General features: G+C 43.1%; 1 protein-coding gene across 1 annotated transcript in view; it reads left to right on the top strand.

The window, feature by feature from the left end:
- The window catches only part of CHN2 (chimerin 2), a 216492-nt gene that overhangs the window by 98147 nt on the left and 98616 nt on the right, over positions 1–19729 (top strand). Inside the window, exon 3 of the mRNA XM_068152369.1 lies at positions 7822–7877. Within this exon, the coding sequence (XP_068008470.1) occupies positions 7822–7877 (56 nt within the window). The remainder of the gene's footprint in view (positions 1–7821; positions 7878–19729) is intronic.

Raw genomic sequence — 19729 nt, 5'->3', positions numbered from 1 at the left:
ATGATCACGAACCTGATCTGCACTTACAATGGGCAGTTCTTCCTCCCCGTCCCTGGCTTTGACTTCCATAACATCAGGAGTGTGGCTAGAGGCCCTTGCAGTGAAGACTGAGGTAAAGAAGTTATTAAGTACCTCAGCCTTTTCCTCATCACAGGTGACCATGTCACCATTTTCCTTTCTGAGGGGGCCCACACCTTCCCTAGTCTTCTTCTTCCCATTAATATACCTGTAAAAGTTCTTAGTATTCCCTTTAATCTCCCTGGCTAGATTCAACTCAAACTCTGCTTTGGCTTTCCTAACCAGGACTCTTGCTGCTCGGGCAGCTTCCTTGTATTCCCCCTGTTCTACCTGTCCTTCCCTCCACTTCCTGTAGAGTTTCCTTTTAAGTAATAGTGTGTCCAGTAGCTCCTTGCCCATCCAGGCAGGCCTCCTAGCATTCTTACCTGCTTTTCTCTTTGTTGGTACACAGAGCTCCTGGACACAGAGGAGGTGGTCCTTGAATACTGACCAGCTGTCCTGGGTCCCTCTTCCCTCCAGGGCTTTGTCCCATGACACTTTGGCTAGCAGATCCCTGAAGCGATCAAAATCTGCATGCCTAAAGTCTAGGGTCATGAGCTTGGAATACTTCCTCCTGATTGCCCTGAGGATGTTAAATTCAACTGCTTCATGGTCACTGCAGCCAAGGCCGTCTATGAGCCTCACATTGCTTACCAGCCCTTCCCTGTTGGTGAGAACAAGGTCCAGCATAGCACCATTTCTTGTTGGTTCCTCCACCATTTGGAGGAGGAAGTTGTCTTCTATGCAGTCCAGGAACATCCTGGATTGCTGGTGCCTTGCTGTGTTGTCCCTCCAGCAGATGTCCGGGTGGTTGAAATCACCCATGAGGACCAGGGCTTGTGACCTGGAAGCTGCTTCTATTTGCCTATGGAGGGCCTCATCTGCTTGGATCTGCTGGTCAGGTGGCCTGTAGGAGACCCCCACAGTAATATCTTCTTCCCCTGTCCTGCCTTTAATTTTGACCCATACACTCTCAACTAGCTTATCATCCCTCCCCAGTTGGAGCTCCACTGATTCCAACTGGCTATTGACATAGAGGGCAACACCTCCTCCTCTCCTTCCCTGCCTATCCTTCCTAAAGAGTTTATATCCATCTATGCCTACATCCCAGTCATGGGATTCATCCCACCAAGTTTCAGTAACAGCCACTATGTCATGGCATCCCAGCAGCACAGTGGCACTTAACTCATCCTGTTTGTTGCATTTATATCCAAGTTACAGATCAACAAATACAAAGCCAATAACACATTTCTTTCTGTAGCCTGCTGTGTGTTAGGAATACTGTATGAAGTGGCATTTTGCCTTCGTATCACCAGTGAAGTAGGAAAGAAGGGAAAATAAGAATCACAGATGTGGATTTGCAGGGATGCCGAAGATCAGCTGATCTGCTTCTCACTTGAGGCATGATTATTGTCAGCTTTAGAGAAGAACAACCATGGCTTTACCTACCCAAGGCCTGGAAACCTTCTGGGATGGAGCCTCTGCCACTTTTATAGGGAACCTGCTTCAGTGCTGCACTACCTTCTTAATTCTTTACACAAAGAGTGAGACGCTGGAACAGGTTGCACAGGGAGGTCATTGATGCCCCTTCCCTGGAGGTGTTCAAAGTCAGGTTGGGTGAGGCCTTGAGCAGCCTGGTCTAGTGGAAGGTGTCCCTGCTCATGGCAGCAGGATTGGAACTAGATGAGCTTTAAAGTCCCTTCCAAATCAAACCTTTCTATGAATCTACAGCAGAACCAATGATCTTACCTGCTCTGGGTGACAAGCAGGCAATTTGACTGCTGAAGCAGCATAGTCATTTTTTACTTACAGCCACAGCACATATATGCTTGAGTTTTGAAGAGCTGTAAAAGGCAGTTTTTAGTTCTTTTACTACTGTTGAGATTGGCTTGATCTAAGCAAGCCTAGTGTCAATGTCACTTCAAAGTTTATTTGCATTATTTCAGATCATTACACTGGTGTGAAGCAGTGTGAGGAGGAGAGCATCAGCTGATGCCTCGCTTCAGCTCCTCCCAAAGTTTCCCCACCTTCTGCTCTCCATCAGATAATAAGCACAGTGTCTGAGACTCAGTTTTGTTGGAAATTAAGGCTTTATTTCAGCCAAACACTTAGGTTCCTAATTAAGCCTGTGAGCAATCCTGCAGAAATAGGACAGCTTATATTGTTCAAGCTTGGCATGTAAATAAATGCCTGCCTGAGATGAGGCTGAGGAGGCAAACCCGAGGAACTCTGTGAAACAGCTCAGAGAGAAGGCAGTGTGTTTCCTTGCTGCTTTATAAAAACAGTGATAGGAACTTTTACTTCTCTGCTGGAGCATCAGTGAACACTAGTCATAGGGGAGTTAAAGAAGAAATCTTGAGTTCCTGACACACTGAAGAATGAAAAAGGATGAAGAAATTGGTGGTAGTTCTTCTTCCCTGGCAGAAAAGGAGTAAGTGCTGATTTCTGCATGTCATCCCTTTGATTCTTAGATCAGATTTTGGAATTAGACAGTCCTATCTAAAACATAGTGTAGATATTCATCTTATTCATCTCGTGTGACATGACTAGTCCTCTAGCAGGAACAAAAGAGGGAGATATATTCTAGCTAGATACTTCACATCTCAGAGAAATGTTCCCATAGAAATTCAATAATACATTTATGGGTGTTTTAGCTCTCTAAGCTCCCGAATGATTATGATACCAGGAATACTGACAAACTATCTGAATTATGAAACCAGTGAAGATATCAAAGGCCAATAAAAAAGCTCCTGCAATTTTCTATTGCAGTGATGCATTTTGGTCTAATTGAATTATAAAATTGTTAGGGCTGGAAGGGGCCTCAAGGATCATCTAGTTCCAACCCCCCTGCCATGGGCAGGGATACCTCACACAAAATCAGGCTGCTCAGAGCCACATCCAGCCTGGCCTTAAAAACCTCCAGGGATGAGGCTTCCACCACCTTCCTTGGCAACCTGTGCCAGTGTCTCACCACCCTCATGGGGAAGAACTTCTTCCTAGCATCCAATCTACCCATTTCTAGTTTTGCTCCATTCCCCCTAGTCCTATCACTCCCTGGCACCCTACAAAGTCCCTCCCCAGTTTTCTTGTAGCCCCCTTCAGCTACTGGAAAGCCACAATTAGGTCTTCTCGAAGCCTTCTCTTCTCCAGACTGAACAGCTTCAAGTCAGTCTGTCCTCATAGAAGAACACTTGGTGTGTATTGTTCCTGAGCATTTCATCTGTATCTGATGATGAACAGAAGCCTACTCCCAGTCTGATGCTGTTCTCTAAGCAGTAATAATACTCTTTATTTTTAATGCAGTTGATTTTTCATAGGGTTAATTTTCTCAGGTCTAAAATAGCAATGCATCATTATGTTCAAGTGTCACCTTTTTATGATCACAGTGGGTATATCTCTAACCTGCCTGTCAGCTCTAAATGCTACAATAGACTGGGTCAGATGACAATCATTACTTTTCACTGTGTTAAAAAAAGGAATGATTTTCTGTTATTTCGGTTAACCATATCTTTATATATTGGATTCTAAGAGTCTCAGCGGTGTAGGGAGCAAAATGAAGCAGAAAGGCAGGGCTGGCTTGTCATTTGAGCAAGTAAGTGAGGGGCATGGGTTTTCTGAGCTCCTGACCATCCCCTGGACTCTGCTGGGCTCTCAGCAGTGTAAGGCAAAGTATCAGCACCCAGCGCTTTGAAAAAAGTGTGTAGTGAAGTAGGGCAGAGCTGTAAGATGTTCAGCACTTCTGAAAATGAGGTCACTTAATGAGGTGTCTGTGCTCATTGGAACTTAGCTCTAGGGCACATTTTTCTCCAGTCACCTTGGACATAATACTGCACTCATATTCTTAGCCCATACGCAGACTTTCACGTAGCAAGCATTTGAAGCAGGAACAGCAGAGAACCTTTCCAGAAAAGAACTCAGTTTTTGGTAGGACATGCTTTGCTCCTTAATACCTTAGTCTGTGAGATACTGCCTTTTCCTCATTTTTCACTTAACTGCACTTTCACTATTGTTTTACCTCCTCTGCCCTTGCCCTGCTGTGTGCCTTTTGTGAGTATCCTTGGCAGCTGTCTCCCCTCTGGTTTTTTGTGTCCTGTTTAATTGCTTGACATCCCATACCATGATGACACGTTCTTTATTTTCCAGATCTATCTTTTCTCCCTTCATCTGATGGTTCTAATCCCTCTCCAGTCATTCCACTGAGTTGTCAGTTTAATATCCTTCCATTTAAAGCTAATATGGCCAAATCTGAATTCTTTTATCTTTCCCAGGAAACCATTTCCCATTTCATTATGTTTTCTGTGATTACCACCATTCATGATCTTAATCACTCTTGTTACTTGGGGCCATTTTCTCATCTAGTACCTTTAAGGCAGCATATAATAATAGTGGTGTTGTTATTTTTGGTGGTGGTGGCATTAGTAACTATTTATTTGTATAGTAATAATCTTACTACATTTTCCTTCAGTGTGTATTTCTAAATAAGATATCTTTCTCAGTTCAGGTGACTGTGCAGATTAATTACCTGTGCCTCTCTGAGACTGGCAGCAGCATTTTCCAGGCTATTAAAAATACAGTTAAGAGGATTTGTCTTCCTTGCATGCATCCTGAATCCCCCACTGCATCCTATCACATCCAGGGGTTTGTGTCTTCCTTCAAGTCCTTCATATGTTTACTCTCTCCTGACGATCATTTCTTCCTGCTGACTCTTTTTTTCCCCCCTTCTTTCTCCAGCATTATCAGCCTCAGAGATCCTTTCAGTCATTTCATTTCTTTGCTTTTCCCATTTCTCACAAATGCAGCACATCACAGGACAGGCTTCCTATGTGCTTGTCAGACCAGCTTGTTGTGCACCACAGCTATCAAGCTTATCTTAGAAACAGCTCCACTGACTTATTTTGCTATGCCAGTGAATATTTAACAAGTTTGATTGTTGAAACCCAGGATTTTTACAAAGTATGGTTTGTCAATTACAGTTTGAATTAATCAATTAGGGTGGTAGATCTTTAAATGTGAAGCCATCATATTGTGGTGATATTCTGAATCCTTTTGAGTTCCTTCTCTCTGCTGGAAATTTATCAGGGAATAAATTACTATTTTTCTTTTAGATATGTTTAGTATTAAGCATCTGTAACTTCCTGAATCAGTGGTTATACTGACTTCAGACACTCAGAAATGGACTCTAAAATTGTGATATTTGGCTCTAGAATAAGAGTTTTTGAAAAACAAACTCTGGAGTAAAATTTTCATGCTCTGCTTCACAATACTTTTGGATACCCACATCTTTTGATCACAAAAGAGTGAAAGGAAGGCTTTGGATCTTAGTCACAAGATTGCAAGAGGTAAGAAGGATCACAAGTTACCATGAATCTTGTGCAAAAGTAGCAGGAGGTCTGGCAGTGCTGAGTGATGCAGGTTAGATCCAAAACCTTAGTCAAAATTCAGTGGGAACTTAAGAAGTCATGAACTCTATTTCTGTGCCCCTCCAAGGAACAGGATTGAAGTTTGGGTCAGGAAAAGGATGTGACATGACATGAGCAGAGAACAGAATAGAATAGAATACAATAGAATAGAATTAACCAGGTTGGAAAAGACCTTTGAGATCAACAAGTCCAACCTATCACCCAACACTATCTAATCAACTAAACCATGGCACCAAGCACCCCATCAGTCTCTTCCTAAACATCTCCAGTGATGGTGACTCCACCACCTCCCTGGGTAGCACCTTCCAAATAGTCAGTCACTCTTTCTATGAAGAACTTCTTCCTAACATCCAGTCTAAACCTCCCCTGCTGCAGTTTGAGACTGTGTCCTCTTGTTCTGTCACAGGTTGCCTGGGAGAAGAGACCAACCCCCACGTGGCTACAATCTCCCTTAAGGAAGTTGTAGATGGCAATAAGGTGTCCCCTGAGCCTCCTTTTCTCCAGGCTGAACAATCCCAGCTCTCTCAGCGTCTCCTCACAGGGCTTGTGCTCCAAACCCCTCCCCAGCTTTGTTGTCCTTTTCTGGACACCTTCCAGCAAGTCAACCTCCTTCCTAAACTGAGGGGCCCAGAACTGGACACAGGACTCGAGGTGTGGCCTAACCAGTCCAGAGTCCAGGGGCAGAATGATCTCCCTGCTCCTGCTGGCCACACTGTTCCCGATGCAGGCCAGGATGCCATTGGCCTTCTTGGCCACCTGGGCACACTGCTCGCTCATGTTCGGCTTACTATCAACCAGCACCCCCAGGTCCCTCTCTGCCTGGCTGCTCTCAGCCATTCTGACCCCAGCCTGTAGTGCTGCATGGGATTGTTGTGGCCAATGTGTAGAACCCAGCACTTGGATGTGTTAAATCTCATGCCCTTGGACTCTGCCCATCTGTCCAGCCTGTCAAGGTCCCTCTGCAGAGCTCTCCTACCCTCTAACAGATCAACACCTGCCCCTAGCTTGGTGTTGTCTGCAAACTTACTGATGATAGACTCAATCCCCTTGTCCAGATCATCAGTAAAGATATTGAACAGGATGGGGCCCAGCACTGATCCCTGGGGGACACCACTAGTGCCTGGCTGCCAGCTGGATGTGGCATCATTCACCCGCACTCTCTGGGTTCAGCCCTCCAGCCAGTTCCTAACCCAGCACAGAGTGCTGCTGTCCAAGCCATGAGCTGCCACCTTGGTCAGGAGTTTGCGGTGGGGGACAGTATCAAAAGCCTTGCCTCCAAAGCTTTCACACCCCTGAGTGACAAACTTGTGTGCAAGCTGTGGATGTGCTCCCTTCTCTGATTTCACTTCTCTGAGTCCCATGCAAAGAGAAAGTGCAGAAAAGTAACACCTACCACTTCTGTCTGCAACAGGGCTTCTGTGTTTATCAAACATTCAGGCATTTACATTCGTCCTATGACGTGCTGCCTTGTGGGGCATAATTCTGAGTTTCACAGGCAAGAGCCCTGTCTGGAAACTTGAGCTTTGAAAAAAATGCACAGGCACGACACCACGCTTCCAAATACTGGAGGGTCAGCAGACAGAAGGCCTTTCTCCAGGGAGGCAGTCCAAACCTCTGGGATTTTTACTGGAGTTATGGAGAGACAGTCTGTCTGCACTGGAATTGATTACTGTCATGGCATGTCAGCTTCTTCTCACAACTCTGAAGTGGAAAAGAAGGAGAGGATCTCATTAAATACATTCAGTGAAGAGGCTGGAGGCCAGGGTTCAGCAACTACCCCCTAGCCTCAGCTCTCCCTCCTCCAGCCCTCAGAAGGTCTGCAAAATTGATCCAAGGGCATTTGAATAGAGTGTAATTGTTCTGAAAGCAATGTTTGCCTGCTCCTCAGGAAGGGCCAGCAAATCCTGAAATAAATGATGGGACTGTGGTGAACCCTTCCACCCCCTGCTGAACTTTTTCTTGGCCTATCCAAAAAGTGGGTGTTACTTGGGAGCAATCTGTCCTTGAGTTGCTGCAGCACTGTATGTGCAAAAGTGAGATTTTTATCCCAAGGCACACCTAATGAATCTCTCTGGCTGGTCTGCCATGCTAGAGAAACGTAACAACAAGTACAAAAGGACACAATACTCCTAGAAGTTAAATCAGCCATCACTTCACTTAGCTTGCAGATCAACAGCCAATTTTCATATGAATGACTCAGATACTCTGAAATACCTCCACTGCTGCTGTCTTTTCCTGTGCATTTGCATTTTTCTCAGCAGCCTCTGGCTAAGAAGCCTCTGCTGAATGAAAGTTTGTGTATGTTGCCATCTTCTAACGATCTGTTGGGTTTTGTGTTTGACAGTGTATCAATTGCAACAAGAGGCACCGCGTCCCAAGAGAATCATCTGTCCTCGGGAGGTCAGTTCTTCTTTTGCTCTACCTTGTTAAAGCTGATGAATTGTCAGCAGCCTATGATTACCCCCCAAAAAAAAAATCTCTTTTGTGCAGTCTGTGGATAGTCTTCAGTTTAATTTTTCTGAGCAATTGTTTTATGTAACAATTTTTCTTAAGATTGATCCATTAAAGCTGATTCATATTTTCTAATTAGGCACAGAGACCTCATTCACCACCAGAAGCACCTTCATTAGGCAGATGCTCATTAATCATTGTTTAGTGTGCTTCTCTGTATACTGCCTAAAGTTTTGTGTTCCCTCATCAAAATTAGAGGTGTATTTTCTTCCTATATCTGCATGTTAATGTCTGTGTGGTAAGTCTCAACATGAGACACGTAGCTCCAGTTTGTTGAATGCATTCTGGGATGTATTATGTTCAAACCAGCATCCTGAAGTGGTAGCCAGAGAGTTTAGCTCTGTCACAGAAACTTTAAAGATTATAGGGTATGTGGACATCTACGGGGTTGTGTCACCTTGTCTCCCTGTTTTATTCTTCTGTATTTCTCCATTTCTACTAAGTTAAATATGTCAGTTCCTCAACCTGCATGGCATAATAGTAATGGGAAACGTGTAGATGTCTCAGCTCAGTCAATAAAACTGTGATAGATTTATTTTCTGCAGTGGCAGGGACAAATTTTGTGCAGCTAGACGTGTAATACTGGTAACAGAAGTACTGAACACATGGAGTGATTGCACAAGATGTAAAAGATGATATCAAAGGAGACAGAAACAATCATCCTGATCTCTACCTGCTTCCCACACTGTGCACCCACTGAAGCAGAGCCCTAGAACAGCATCTGTCAAACGTTAACAGATACAGTCTGAAACCAGTTTTGCGTGGGGCAGGAGGCTTTGTCCTAAGGCGCCAGCAGTTGCCCTGCATGGTAGAGAATTTCCATAGCAAAGCCAGGAATTTAATCCAGCTTTTCTGAGTCCACACAGAGCCTCAACTAAAAAGCCATTGCATTTTCTTCTCAAGTGCCACCTACCAGTTCTTTCAGGGCAGGGAGAGCAGGGCCTTGGCCTCAGATTGGGAGTCTTCAAGGCCTGTCAGTTTGGGATGATCCCAAGACGTATGTGCAGAATGCTAAGAAGATCAAGTAAACACCAGAGTGGGTGAGCCCTCGTGTCATCCTTTTTCCCTGTCAAAGACAAGGCTTGGGGAGAAGGATCACGCTGTAGCCCTTTGGGACTCCAGTGCATGTGTGCTGAAGGGTTTTAGAAAGACCTTCTTCCTCTCCAAAATTCTTTAATAATTGACAGGTAAGTCTCTGCAGCCAATGTTCTCTAAAGGAGAGGACATTGAGGGGTTTACTGAATGAATATCACACAACAGGTATTAAACTAGTAGTAATACAGTTGTAAATAGTTAAACAATTTATTTACTTTCAGTGAGGACTTTTTCACTTTGTGTGAGATAAAAGTTTACCCTAATATTTTATGTATTTATTTCATACTGAAACTGAGGAGGAAATTGTCTTGAGAAAATCTGACTAGTAAGCATGGGATGCTTAGGACCACTTGCCTACAATGTGAACTCATTTTATGGGGATACATGTGACTTCATCTGAACAAATGTAATCTAAAATCTATTAAGCATACTCAGTTAAAGCACTGTTAGATTGCCTCCATGTGTAAAAATCCAAATCAAGGTAAAATGTTCTTTTAAAGTGGAGGATCCATTGTATTCTCATTCTAAAAGCAAGATTATCAGCACAAGTAAGTTGAGTAAAGGTACAGCTGTCAAGTCTTTAACTGTGTGCTGTATTGAAGTTATTTCTTTAGACTCAAGAGCATGTTATGTACAACTAAAGTTGTGCTTTACTCTCTTTGCCTGATGTTTAAAGCCCATAAATATTCAGTGTGTATTTGGGCTGAAATCTACAGGAAAAAAAGCTAAAACCATATTATGTTGACCAGGTTCTTTGACCCAAGAGCCAAAAAAACCACTACAATACCGATGATGTGCTTTATTTTTACATGTAGTTGGGGACGGGAGAGTGAGTGGATAACAAGTTCTGCTTGGGACAGCAGTGTGCCCTTGTGGCCAAGATGGACAGTGGGATCCTGGGGTGCATTAGGAGGAGTGTGTCCAGCAGATCCAGAGAGGTTCTCCTCTCCCTCTACTCTGCCCTGGTGAGACCTCACCTGGAATATTGCATCCAGTTTCAGGCTCCCCAGTTGAAGAGGGACGGGGATCTACTGGACAAAGTCCAACAGAGGGTTGCGAGGATGACTAAGGGACATGGAGCACATGCCTTATGAGGAGAGGCTGAAAGACCTGGGGCTATGTAGTCTGGAGGAGAGAAGGCTGAGAGGGGATTTAATAAATGTTTCTAAATATTTGAGGGCTGGGGGTCAAGAGAGAGGGGACAGGCTCTGCTCACTTGCACCCCATGATAGGACAAGGGACACTGGATATAAATTACAGCACAGGAGGTTCCACCTCAACATGAGGAGGAACTTCTTCACTGTGAGGGTCACAGAGCACTGGAACAGGCTGCCCAGAGAGAGGTTGTGGAGCTGTCTCCTCTGGAGACTTTGAAGACCCATCTGGATGCATTCCTGTGCATTCTATGGTTGTGCTCTGGCAGGGGGGTTGTACTTGCTGATCTCTGGAGGTCCCTTCCAACCCCTAATATCCTGTGATGCTGTGAGTGGGGCGTCCTGATTGCTTCTTGTGGTTCATATTATCAGCTTTATACAGAGTAGAACTACATACTAGTTTTAGAGATAAAGTTCAGCACTATGTTCCTGTAGCACCTCTCAGCATTTCCTCAGCACACAGGCTGTAAGGTGGGTGTTTTGGGGTTGTTCATCATGATTCTAGTTTGACTTAAGTGTCATCTGATGATTGTAGGGGCTTACTTCACTGAAGATGGTGGCTTATTAATCCTAAATTACTGTCAGCTACATAGAAGGATCTCAAAACCTAATTTTCTGTTATGTGTGTGGAATTACATTAATTGGCACTATGATAGTTACTTAGTATGCAACGTGATGCTCATCCAACATCTGGAGAGCAGGTGCCAGCAGGGTGTGTGACTGACAGGTTAGATTTATGTATCCATGTGCACATCATAGGAACTGTACTTTGTTGAGGGTGTTTTCTCTTGCATAATTCAAAGTGAAAACTACTCCAGACAAAAGAAAAAAATTCAGAGAGTTTTAAATCCTTTGTGCTGGTGGGAAGACGTTTTTCATTCATAACTGCCAAGTTCTGTCCTCTTTGCGAGGAAATCGAAGCATCTGCTACAAACAAAATCTGTAACACCCACAGATAAACTCATGACAGGCTGGAGTTTTGTTTTTCTCTCACCTCTTAGCATTTCCATCATTCCTTCCTCTTTTCCATTGCCATCTTTCACATTCTCCATGTTCATGTCCTCTTCCATTACCTCTTTGATACTCCTTAGTCACAAGCGCTTGTAGCTTCAGGTCTCCATGGTTCTACCATCCGACTGTGTGGATCTCCTGATTAACTCTGCTGTGGAGACAGAAATCACCTCTGCTGGTATGCAAACCACCAGCCTAAAAGCAGGGCTGTAAATAAAACATGAACATTTACGTCTTTGTGTCTTTGAGCTTTGCTATCACCATTTCCCCCCTTTTATTTTGCCTGCATAAATACCTTGTCAGCAGAAGCAGGTCGCTCCTGCGATGGGAATCACATTGAATGAACTGGTTTAGGGCTTCAGGTATCTAACTGCTTTTAATTAATCAGCACTGGCAGCAAGATGAGTGTGAATATCCTCTCCTTTCCAATAACATTGGATTTCTGCCAATACCCTCATTTGTAACCATATTCCTCCCAGCAATGTTTTAATGATTTATTTTTTTTTGTCAAACAGAAGAAGTTTCATTTAAAAATTGCCATTCAGGTGGTGGAGTAGCTTTGAAATGTTGTGCAAGTGGGATGATAGGCACCAGAGAATCATATTTGTGGGGTGAGGAAGCAATGTTCTAAAAGATCTTTTGGAGCTTTATTCTACAGAAATGCTGATTTAAAAAAAATAATCATAAATTCTCAGAAAACAATTCAAGCTGTCGACTTCCTGGACTTAACTCAAAACATTTTAAAGACTTGTTAAGTTCAAGAAATAGTTCAGGAGTAGGCTGGCCAAGTTAAGGTATCCGGCCGCACCTCGAGTACTGTGTCCAGTTCTGGGCCTCTCAGTTTAGGAAGGAGGTTGACTTGCTGGAACGAGTCCAGAGAAGGGCAACAAGGTTGGTGAGGGGTTTGGAACACAGCCCTGTGAGGAAAGACTGAGGGAGCTGGGATTGCTTAGCCTGGAGGAGACTCAGGGGTGACCTCTACAACTACCTGAAGGGAGGTTGTAGACAGGCAGAGGCTGGTCTCTTCTCCCAGGCAACCAGCACCAGAACAAGAGGACACAGTCTCAGGCTGCACCAGGGGAGGTTTAGGTTGGATGTTAGGAAGAAGTTCTATACAGAGAGAGTGATTGCCCATTGGAATGGGCTGCCCAAGGAGGTGGTGGAGTCGCCATCATTGGAGGTGTTCAGGAGGAGACTTGCTGGGGTGCTTGGTGCCATGGGTTAGCTGTTTGGGTGGGTTGGATTGTTTGATGGGTTGGACGCGATGATCTTGAAGGTCTCTTCCAACCTGGTTTGGTTTATTCTAAATAAATGGTTTATAGAAATGGGGACTTTAACAGAGTAAAAGAATGAAGGCAAGAGGGTGGCATGATTTCAGAGTAATTTTTGGTTAATCAGTAGGCTTGTTCTAAATTTCCTGTGACGAGGCAGTGAGTCTTACCCATGAGTTTTTAGATTACTTGTGTAGAGATATTTATACCTATGAGGGCTATTCCTGTTCCCTTCCAAGAAAGTCTTAACTGCTGACAGCAATTTTGGAGGCTACTGATTTTATCTGCATTAGACCTTGCATATTCCTAACAGTGCCTTGGCCAAGCCAGTGTCAGCAACAATGAGAGGCTCCTCTAAATTTCCCTAGTGTAGACAAAGCCTTAGAGCCCTAACTTATATTATTATGTAGAAAAATGTCAGTTAATTGCCTTCCTTGTCGTTCTGAATTCCAAATAGGTTGTGTCAGCAGCAATGGAAAGTATTTTTTTCTGCCTTTAAAGCATAAAAATTATGGCTTCTTGAGTCAAAGCAAACATGATTACAAAAGGGAGATTTTTCTCTGGAAAAAAAAAAACAACAACATATACAGATAGGTATCTCTTCTCTTTTCATTTTGCTTAAGTGATTGTAAGAGACTAAAATAATTATGGCACATTCAGACTGTGCTACTGAGAGTCTTTCACTATAGCCATCAGAGGGTCAGGAACTGTTTAGACCCTGTGGGTATCCATTACCCAGATTTATCAAAGCAAGTGTACACATAGTGGCATTTCATGGAGCATAGCTGCTGAAATGGTCACTAGCAGATATGTAATGATGATATTGCCATCTTTTACATTGCTAGCGGAGAATACAGGATAATTGCACAGCCTCAAAACTGAACCCCTGCAAATTATTCTTTACTCAGCTGTCCAAATTATTCTTTACTCAGTTGTCCTTGTAGTTTCTCCTGAAGCACCGATTGGAGCTGAGAACAATGCAATTAGCGGGGCATCATTTAAACAACAGCAATACTGAAGAGCACTTTAAAAATGCTGCCTGCTTTTGTTAGCCCTTCTTTCACGTCCAAAAATGTTTTATGGAAGAAAAGGCTCGTGATTAGGTAAGCTTGGGCAAGGTTGTTAAAATTAAGCCTTAGTAAGATGTTTGTGCAGTGGATCTGACTGGATAATAAGTGTTTAATCGTTGCAATAAGTCTTCCATGAATTCCCTTGTTCTGATCACTTAGCGACCTTTGCGAGCTGAATATTTCCTCCTTCCCTCTGTCCTCATCTGTCTAAGGGCAATGTCTATCCTGTGGTAAAGTACTGGAGAGCTGTAATAGGCACTGAAATTGGCCATAAAATTGGTGGTAAATAATGGGAGCAAATGGGAATTTTCATGGCACTTGTTCAAATCACCTTACTGCAAAAAAGTCAGACACTACCGTGAGGAGGTCTCTCTTACTGTCAGTCCTGAGAGCTTGTCTAAGCTAATTCAGAATATGATATTATCTTTTCCTTAGGAAGAAACCTCAGAACACACACGGTGACACACCAAGAGACCCCATTAGCCAGCAATTAAGTGAAAATGAACAGAATTGCTCTGAAACCTATTTTCATTAATGAAAATGTTTGTGCATATAAGACTTAATAGAGCCCATATCTTCAAGTTCTTATAATATTGCTGCTGCTGCTTTAATTATGCTTTTATAATCCTGTCTTTATGATAGAAACAAAAAGAAACAAGGAGGACACAGCAGTAGCCTGTGGGTTGCCAATGAAGCTGAAGAGCAATTTTGAATAGATATTAACAGAAGGAGGAAACTGAAATCCATAGTGAAAGTAGAAAGCCTGCCTGCATTAAAGGGGCTGAAAACAGTTGAAAGCCAGGAAGGGCCTTGGTTGAAATAATGCAGAGGACATGTGGAATGTAAAGATTTTTTGCATCCAGCATCCCTCTAAACAGACCACATGCAGGATTTCCTGCTGTGTTTAAAATGTGGGGTTATACCCAATGTCATTTTTCTGTGGTATCCTCATAGTGGATTTTCCCTCATAGAATGCCTGTGATTTGCAGCAGTGAATGCAATAAGGAAGGGAGGATGGAATACTGCTTGTCCACAATTCCCTTGTAGTCATCACACCAGACAAAACTGACAGTGTGCTTTTTCCAAAGCACTTTTAAGTACTGATAGGAAATGTCATCTTGTCTGGACTCCACAAAGTCTCACCCTTATGCAGTAAGGTGGTGGAGCACTGAGACGAAGCCACATCATCCTCATTTTAACACTCCATTGACTAATGACTGATGAAGAGATCTTTCTAATTCTTCTGCAGACACAATAGTAAACATTTCATGTAAGGTACTTACAGCTAAAAAAACACAAAAGAGATTTGTCTGTTCCACTTGAATGTCGTCAGGTTTGATTTACTAATGTTCTGGGTTATGATTTTCAAATGAGAGTGGTGTTCATCCTGACCAGAGGACTATGGTATGAACCAACGAAGGTGGTGAGTGGCTTGGAACACAAGCCCTATGAGGAGAGACTGAGGGAGCTGGGGCTGCTTAGCCTGGAGAGGAGGAGACTCAGGGGTGACCTTATTGCTCTCTACAACTACCTGAAGGGGGGTTGTAGACAGACAGAGGTTGGTCTCTTCTCCCAGGCGGCCAGCACCAGAACAGGAGGACACAGTCTCAGGCTGCACCAGGGGAAGGTCAGGCTGGAGGTCAGGAGGAAGTTTTACACAGAGGGAGTGATTGCCCATTGGAATGGGCTGCCCGGGGAGGTGGTGGAGTCGCCGTCACTGGAGGTGTTCAGGAGGAGACTTGATGGGGTGCTTGGTGCCATGGTTTAGTTGGTTAGGTGGTGTTGGATGATAGGTTGGATGCGATGATCTTGAAGGTCTCTTCCAACCTGGTCTATTCTATTCTATTCTATTCTATTCTATTCTATTCTATTCTATTCTATTCTATTCTATTCTATTCTATTCTATTCTATTCTAATTGATGCATTTATTGATCACTGCAGAATTGAAAAGTCAAAGCCTTCTTTTTGGAAGGCAGGCAGCAGCTTCTGACTAATGAGCATGAATTGTATGTAGCTGTATTTAAGGACTGGTGAACTTGTTCATTATCCCACTGGCTTTGCATGAGAGCTTCTTTGGGAAGTTTCATCCTCCTGTCCATTTTTCCTCGGATGTGAGTGATGTGTGCATGTCTGTGCTTGTGAATTTGCTATTCTTGTGACTGTTTCATTTCCTTTGATCCTTGTGTACCAGGTGGTCTTTTCATCTAGTTCCTTTCCTTTTTGCATGATGTCGACTGTCGGTGGGTTTCAAGACAAAAATAAATGAAAGCTTGCTTCCTGTCTCAACCTAGATAAAATTTATCAATGATCCTACATGTGGGTGAAAAAACATTGTGCTCAAATAGATTCATCTATCCCTTTCAGCTTAGACCACTATTCCTTGTGTCTGGTTAAATAATATGTAGAAGGGAGCCTTACTGTCTCTGCTGTCTCACTGGTATTTTGTGAAGGGCCTGATGTCTTTTTCAAGAGTCAAGAATTATGAGAAACACAGGATATTGAGTAGTTGATGAACTTTTATTTCCTAGTGTGAATAAATACAGAAGCTTTACACATCCACCTGTCTTGTTTCCCATACTTCCTGTACACATATGTGTATAGGACATGGGGGTGCTGGAGTGTGTCCAGAGAAGGGCCATGAGGCTCATGAAGGGCCTGGAGCACATGACCTACAGGGAGCATGTGAGGGAGCTGGGGGTGTTCAGTCTGCAGAAGAGGAGGCTGAGAGGAGAGCTCATTGCCCTCTACCACTACCTGAAGGGAGGCTGGATCTAAGAGGGGGCCAGCCTCTTCTCCTTGGTGTCAGGCAGCAGGACTAGAGGAAATGATTACAAGCTGCACCAGGGGAGGTTTGGGCTGAAATATTTCTTCACAGAAAGGGCTGGAATGGTCTGCCCAGGGCAGTGGTGGAGCTAATGCCCCTGCAGATGTTTAAGTAAGGGACAAGATTCAGTGTTGCACTGGGTGATCTTTGAGGTCTCTTCTAACCAGATGTATTCTGTGTTTCTGTATATGGCTGCACACACAGAATGATCAAATCAGCCAGTTAGGTCTGTTTGGAAGATTGAAGAGAAGCAGATATCAACATGGGACTTCTGAGTTTCAAGATTCAGAAAGAAAATTCAGGTTTGCAATGTAGGTTTCTGTTTATCTTTTGTTTCCAAAATGTTTGCTTATCTGTTTGAAATACCATCATGAGTGAATAATGCATAGTGAGACATCTTAACTGCCCTGTACAGATTAGTAAGGGCATGTATGTGATAGAGATCTTTTTATGAACAGTGTGTGTCTCATCATTAGCTATCAAAATATTGAGCTTTGTTGAAAAGAAAGCATCTGTAAGTTACTATGTTGTTCATCATTTGGCATATAAATATTCTCTGACTTAGTATTTTGCACAGGAGCTATCAGAATACTATTTCCAGACTCAGGAAAAGTAGCTAGCACTATCCAAGCTCATTTATTCCTTAAGCCTGACTCAAAGGACACACCTGGAGTTCTCAAGTACAGAGCAGAAGTGCCATAAAATCAACAAGAGGAGATAAACTGAATTGATATTTTTATTCCTGCTTGGGTTTTTGCTTTCACCCTTCTCTTGTTCCCATGTAGGGATGTTTTTCCAGTGTAATGAAGTGGCAGTGCCCCTCACATCCCACAGGGGTGCACAGGGGCTTGTCTTCCCCTTTTCTACCTATCCATTCACCATCAGTTCCGATGGGTTGTTTTCTGACTTTACTTCCACAGCTTCAGCCTGCACCGTAGATTATAACCAGTGTCTAGCAGATTGGTTATAAATGTTCATTTGGCACTTGGCAAGCTCATTCACTAGGCACCTTGCTGAAGGGCTACATGTTTACATCAAATACCAGTGAGCTGGTGAGGAAACATGGGTTTTGAAGATACATTAGGGCAGGTGACATAACACCAATAAGTTTGTGCAGATGTACTGTGAACTGCTGTGGCATGTGTCACAGAAATGCTTCAGTGCTTCTCACTGTTCCAGAGTTCCAAGCAGCATTTAGACCTTTGGTAGGACTTACTGCATTTATCTGTGGCTGCCAGGGGTGTTTTCTCTCCCATTTAAACCACACTTCACTCTTGAAACAAAAGGAGCACAGCTTAAATGCTATACTCCAATTTTTTGGTCTCATATTCAACATAGCATTGACATTCCTCTTTACATTTAATGAAGGCTTTACTGTGTGAATGGAAGCTGTATAACAAAACAAATTACTCCTGCTTTTGCTATTGACCCTGTTTGAACGTGACCCTATGTCCTCTGGCTATTTAGCAGCAGCTTTCTAGATTAAACTTTATTTTGGTTTACATTCAGAAGCACATTTTTTTCTTTAGTAGGTGAGAAAATACTTTATTTCCCTTTCTTTTCTTGTTCAATCTTGCTCTTTTCTATTACAGCTGAAAGTATAAAGAAATATATTCTCCTTTAGTAACAATAGTAGATGTCTGTGTTGGGGAAGGTTTCTGTTCCCTTCTGAAGTTTATAGTGTCTCATCTGGTATATTGATTATTGGCTGCTGGACCAAGGTCACAGATAGGAAACAAACCTGAGTTAAAAATGCCCTCATAAAGGATGCTTTAAAGCAGCTCTCTTGAAAGTTTGGTACAAGCAAGTAAACAAAGAAAGCAAACCATATTAAAAACAGAACCAAACCAAACAAAAACCCCACAAACAAAGAAACTTTCATTAAAACTTACAGAAATAACCTTGACTGGTTGGAAATCAACCTGCAGTAAGTGGTACAGTAACTGTCAGAGCTGCTGAGCTTCCTGTGTTTCTTTGTAATGTATTATCCTTCTGCAAAAGGGGCATTATGCATCTTACCTTCCATGTACGTTACAGCAGAGCAGGGAAGCTGTGCAGCTATGAGCAGCAGTTAGTAAAAGCATTCTTTATGTTCATCACTTCTATCTTTCCTTTATATCCTTCCCATTAGTGAAGAACTTCACTCCTGCTTTCTTCCCAGTGCTGTCAATATTACAGCAGAGTGTTTTGTTTGCATATCTCAAATACAATTTGGTGCTTTGCTGTGCTGATAGGTTTAAACTGGGTTGTGTTATTTAAGCAAACAGTGACCAGTTTAATCACTTAAGGTTGGTCTTTCTCCTCTAGAACAATTCACAATCCACTGCCTTCTCCCTGCTGTCTTCTCGTCTGAGAGCCTCACAGAGGTGGGCAGAGACATAGTATTACTGCGGTTTTATGTGTGATTTATGCAACCTATTCAGTCTGCTCCTTGTTAATCCCTGTCTCCTGAGAGCAGTGCAGGCAGAGATGAGGAACAGACTGAACCGTTGTATCTTGAGGCCAGAAGAAACTCAAGAGGTTGTCAACCCTGCATCAGGAGGGGATGTTTGCATATCCTCTTCTTAAAGCCTTGCAAAGCTGAAGATTTCATCACCACCTCTGCTCATTTATTTAGTGTTTAATTACTTTAAACACTTTCCTAAGCACTAAGGATCTGATTTTTTGGTAGGTTAAGCCTATTATTTCTTGTCATGTCTAGTAAGCACACAGGGAACAAATTCTTTTATTTCCTCTGGAAAGTGGAAAGAACCTCTCTGCTACAGCCCCTCTCTGTCTTATTTTCTTTAGGCCAATCTCTTTTCATGTCTTTCACAGTTGCTTAATCCCTGCTCACTCCAGTTACTTGATCCAGGCTTGCTTGAGATGTGTTGCCCTAACACACTCTCAGAATATTGCAGCTGGAGACTTTCAGAGAGGACATTGCAAGTAGAGGATTACTGTAAAGTGTTTGTTGGCTGCACTCCTGTTGTTATAACCCAGTGTGACATTCTGGTTTTGGCAGTTTTTGCAACAGGCAGCTTCAGTGATTCATGTTCGTTTGATGATCTGTAACAATGTCAGGATCCTTTACTGCAGAGATGTGCCTAATACCTTCTGGTATTTGGAATGATTTTGACATCTTGCTCCCAGCTACTTTGCAGAAGGCACTGTAGTCCCTCACCATCACGTGCCTGAATGTTTATCCATCAAGTGGCCATAATGCTAGCTTCCCTATGGCTCTGCGACTGAATGCCAAAAGGAGATGCAGACTTCCAAAACTATTTCCATCACCTTCCCGGAGAGCCTCTGAAATATGGGCAGCACAGGTGGAATA

Source organism: Melanerpes formicivorus, unplaced genomic scaffold, assembly GCF_026170545.1.
Source record: "Melanerpes formicivorus ecotype bairdi unplaced genomic scaffold, bMelFor1.0.p_v2 SCAF_23, whole genome shotgun sequence".
Taxonomy (NCBI): Eukaryota; Metazoa; Chordata; class Aves; order Piciformes; family Picidae; genus Melanerpes; species Melanerpes formicivorus.
The sequence above is the reverse complement of the archived record's forward strand: the minus strand, read 5'-3'. Positions and strand labels throughout refer to the sequence as shown.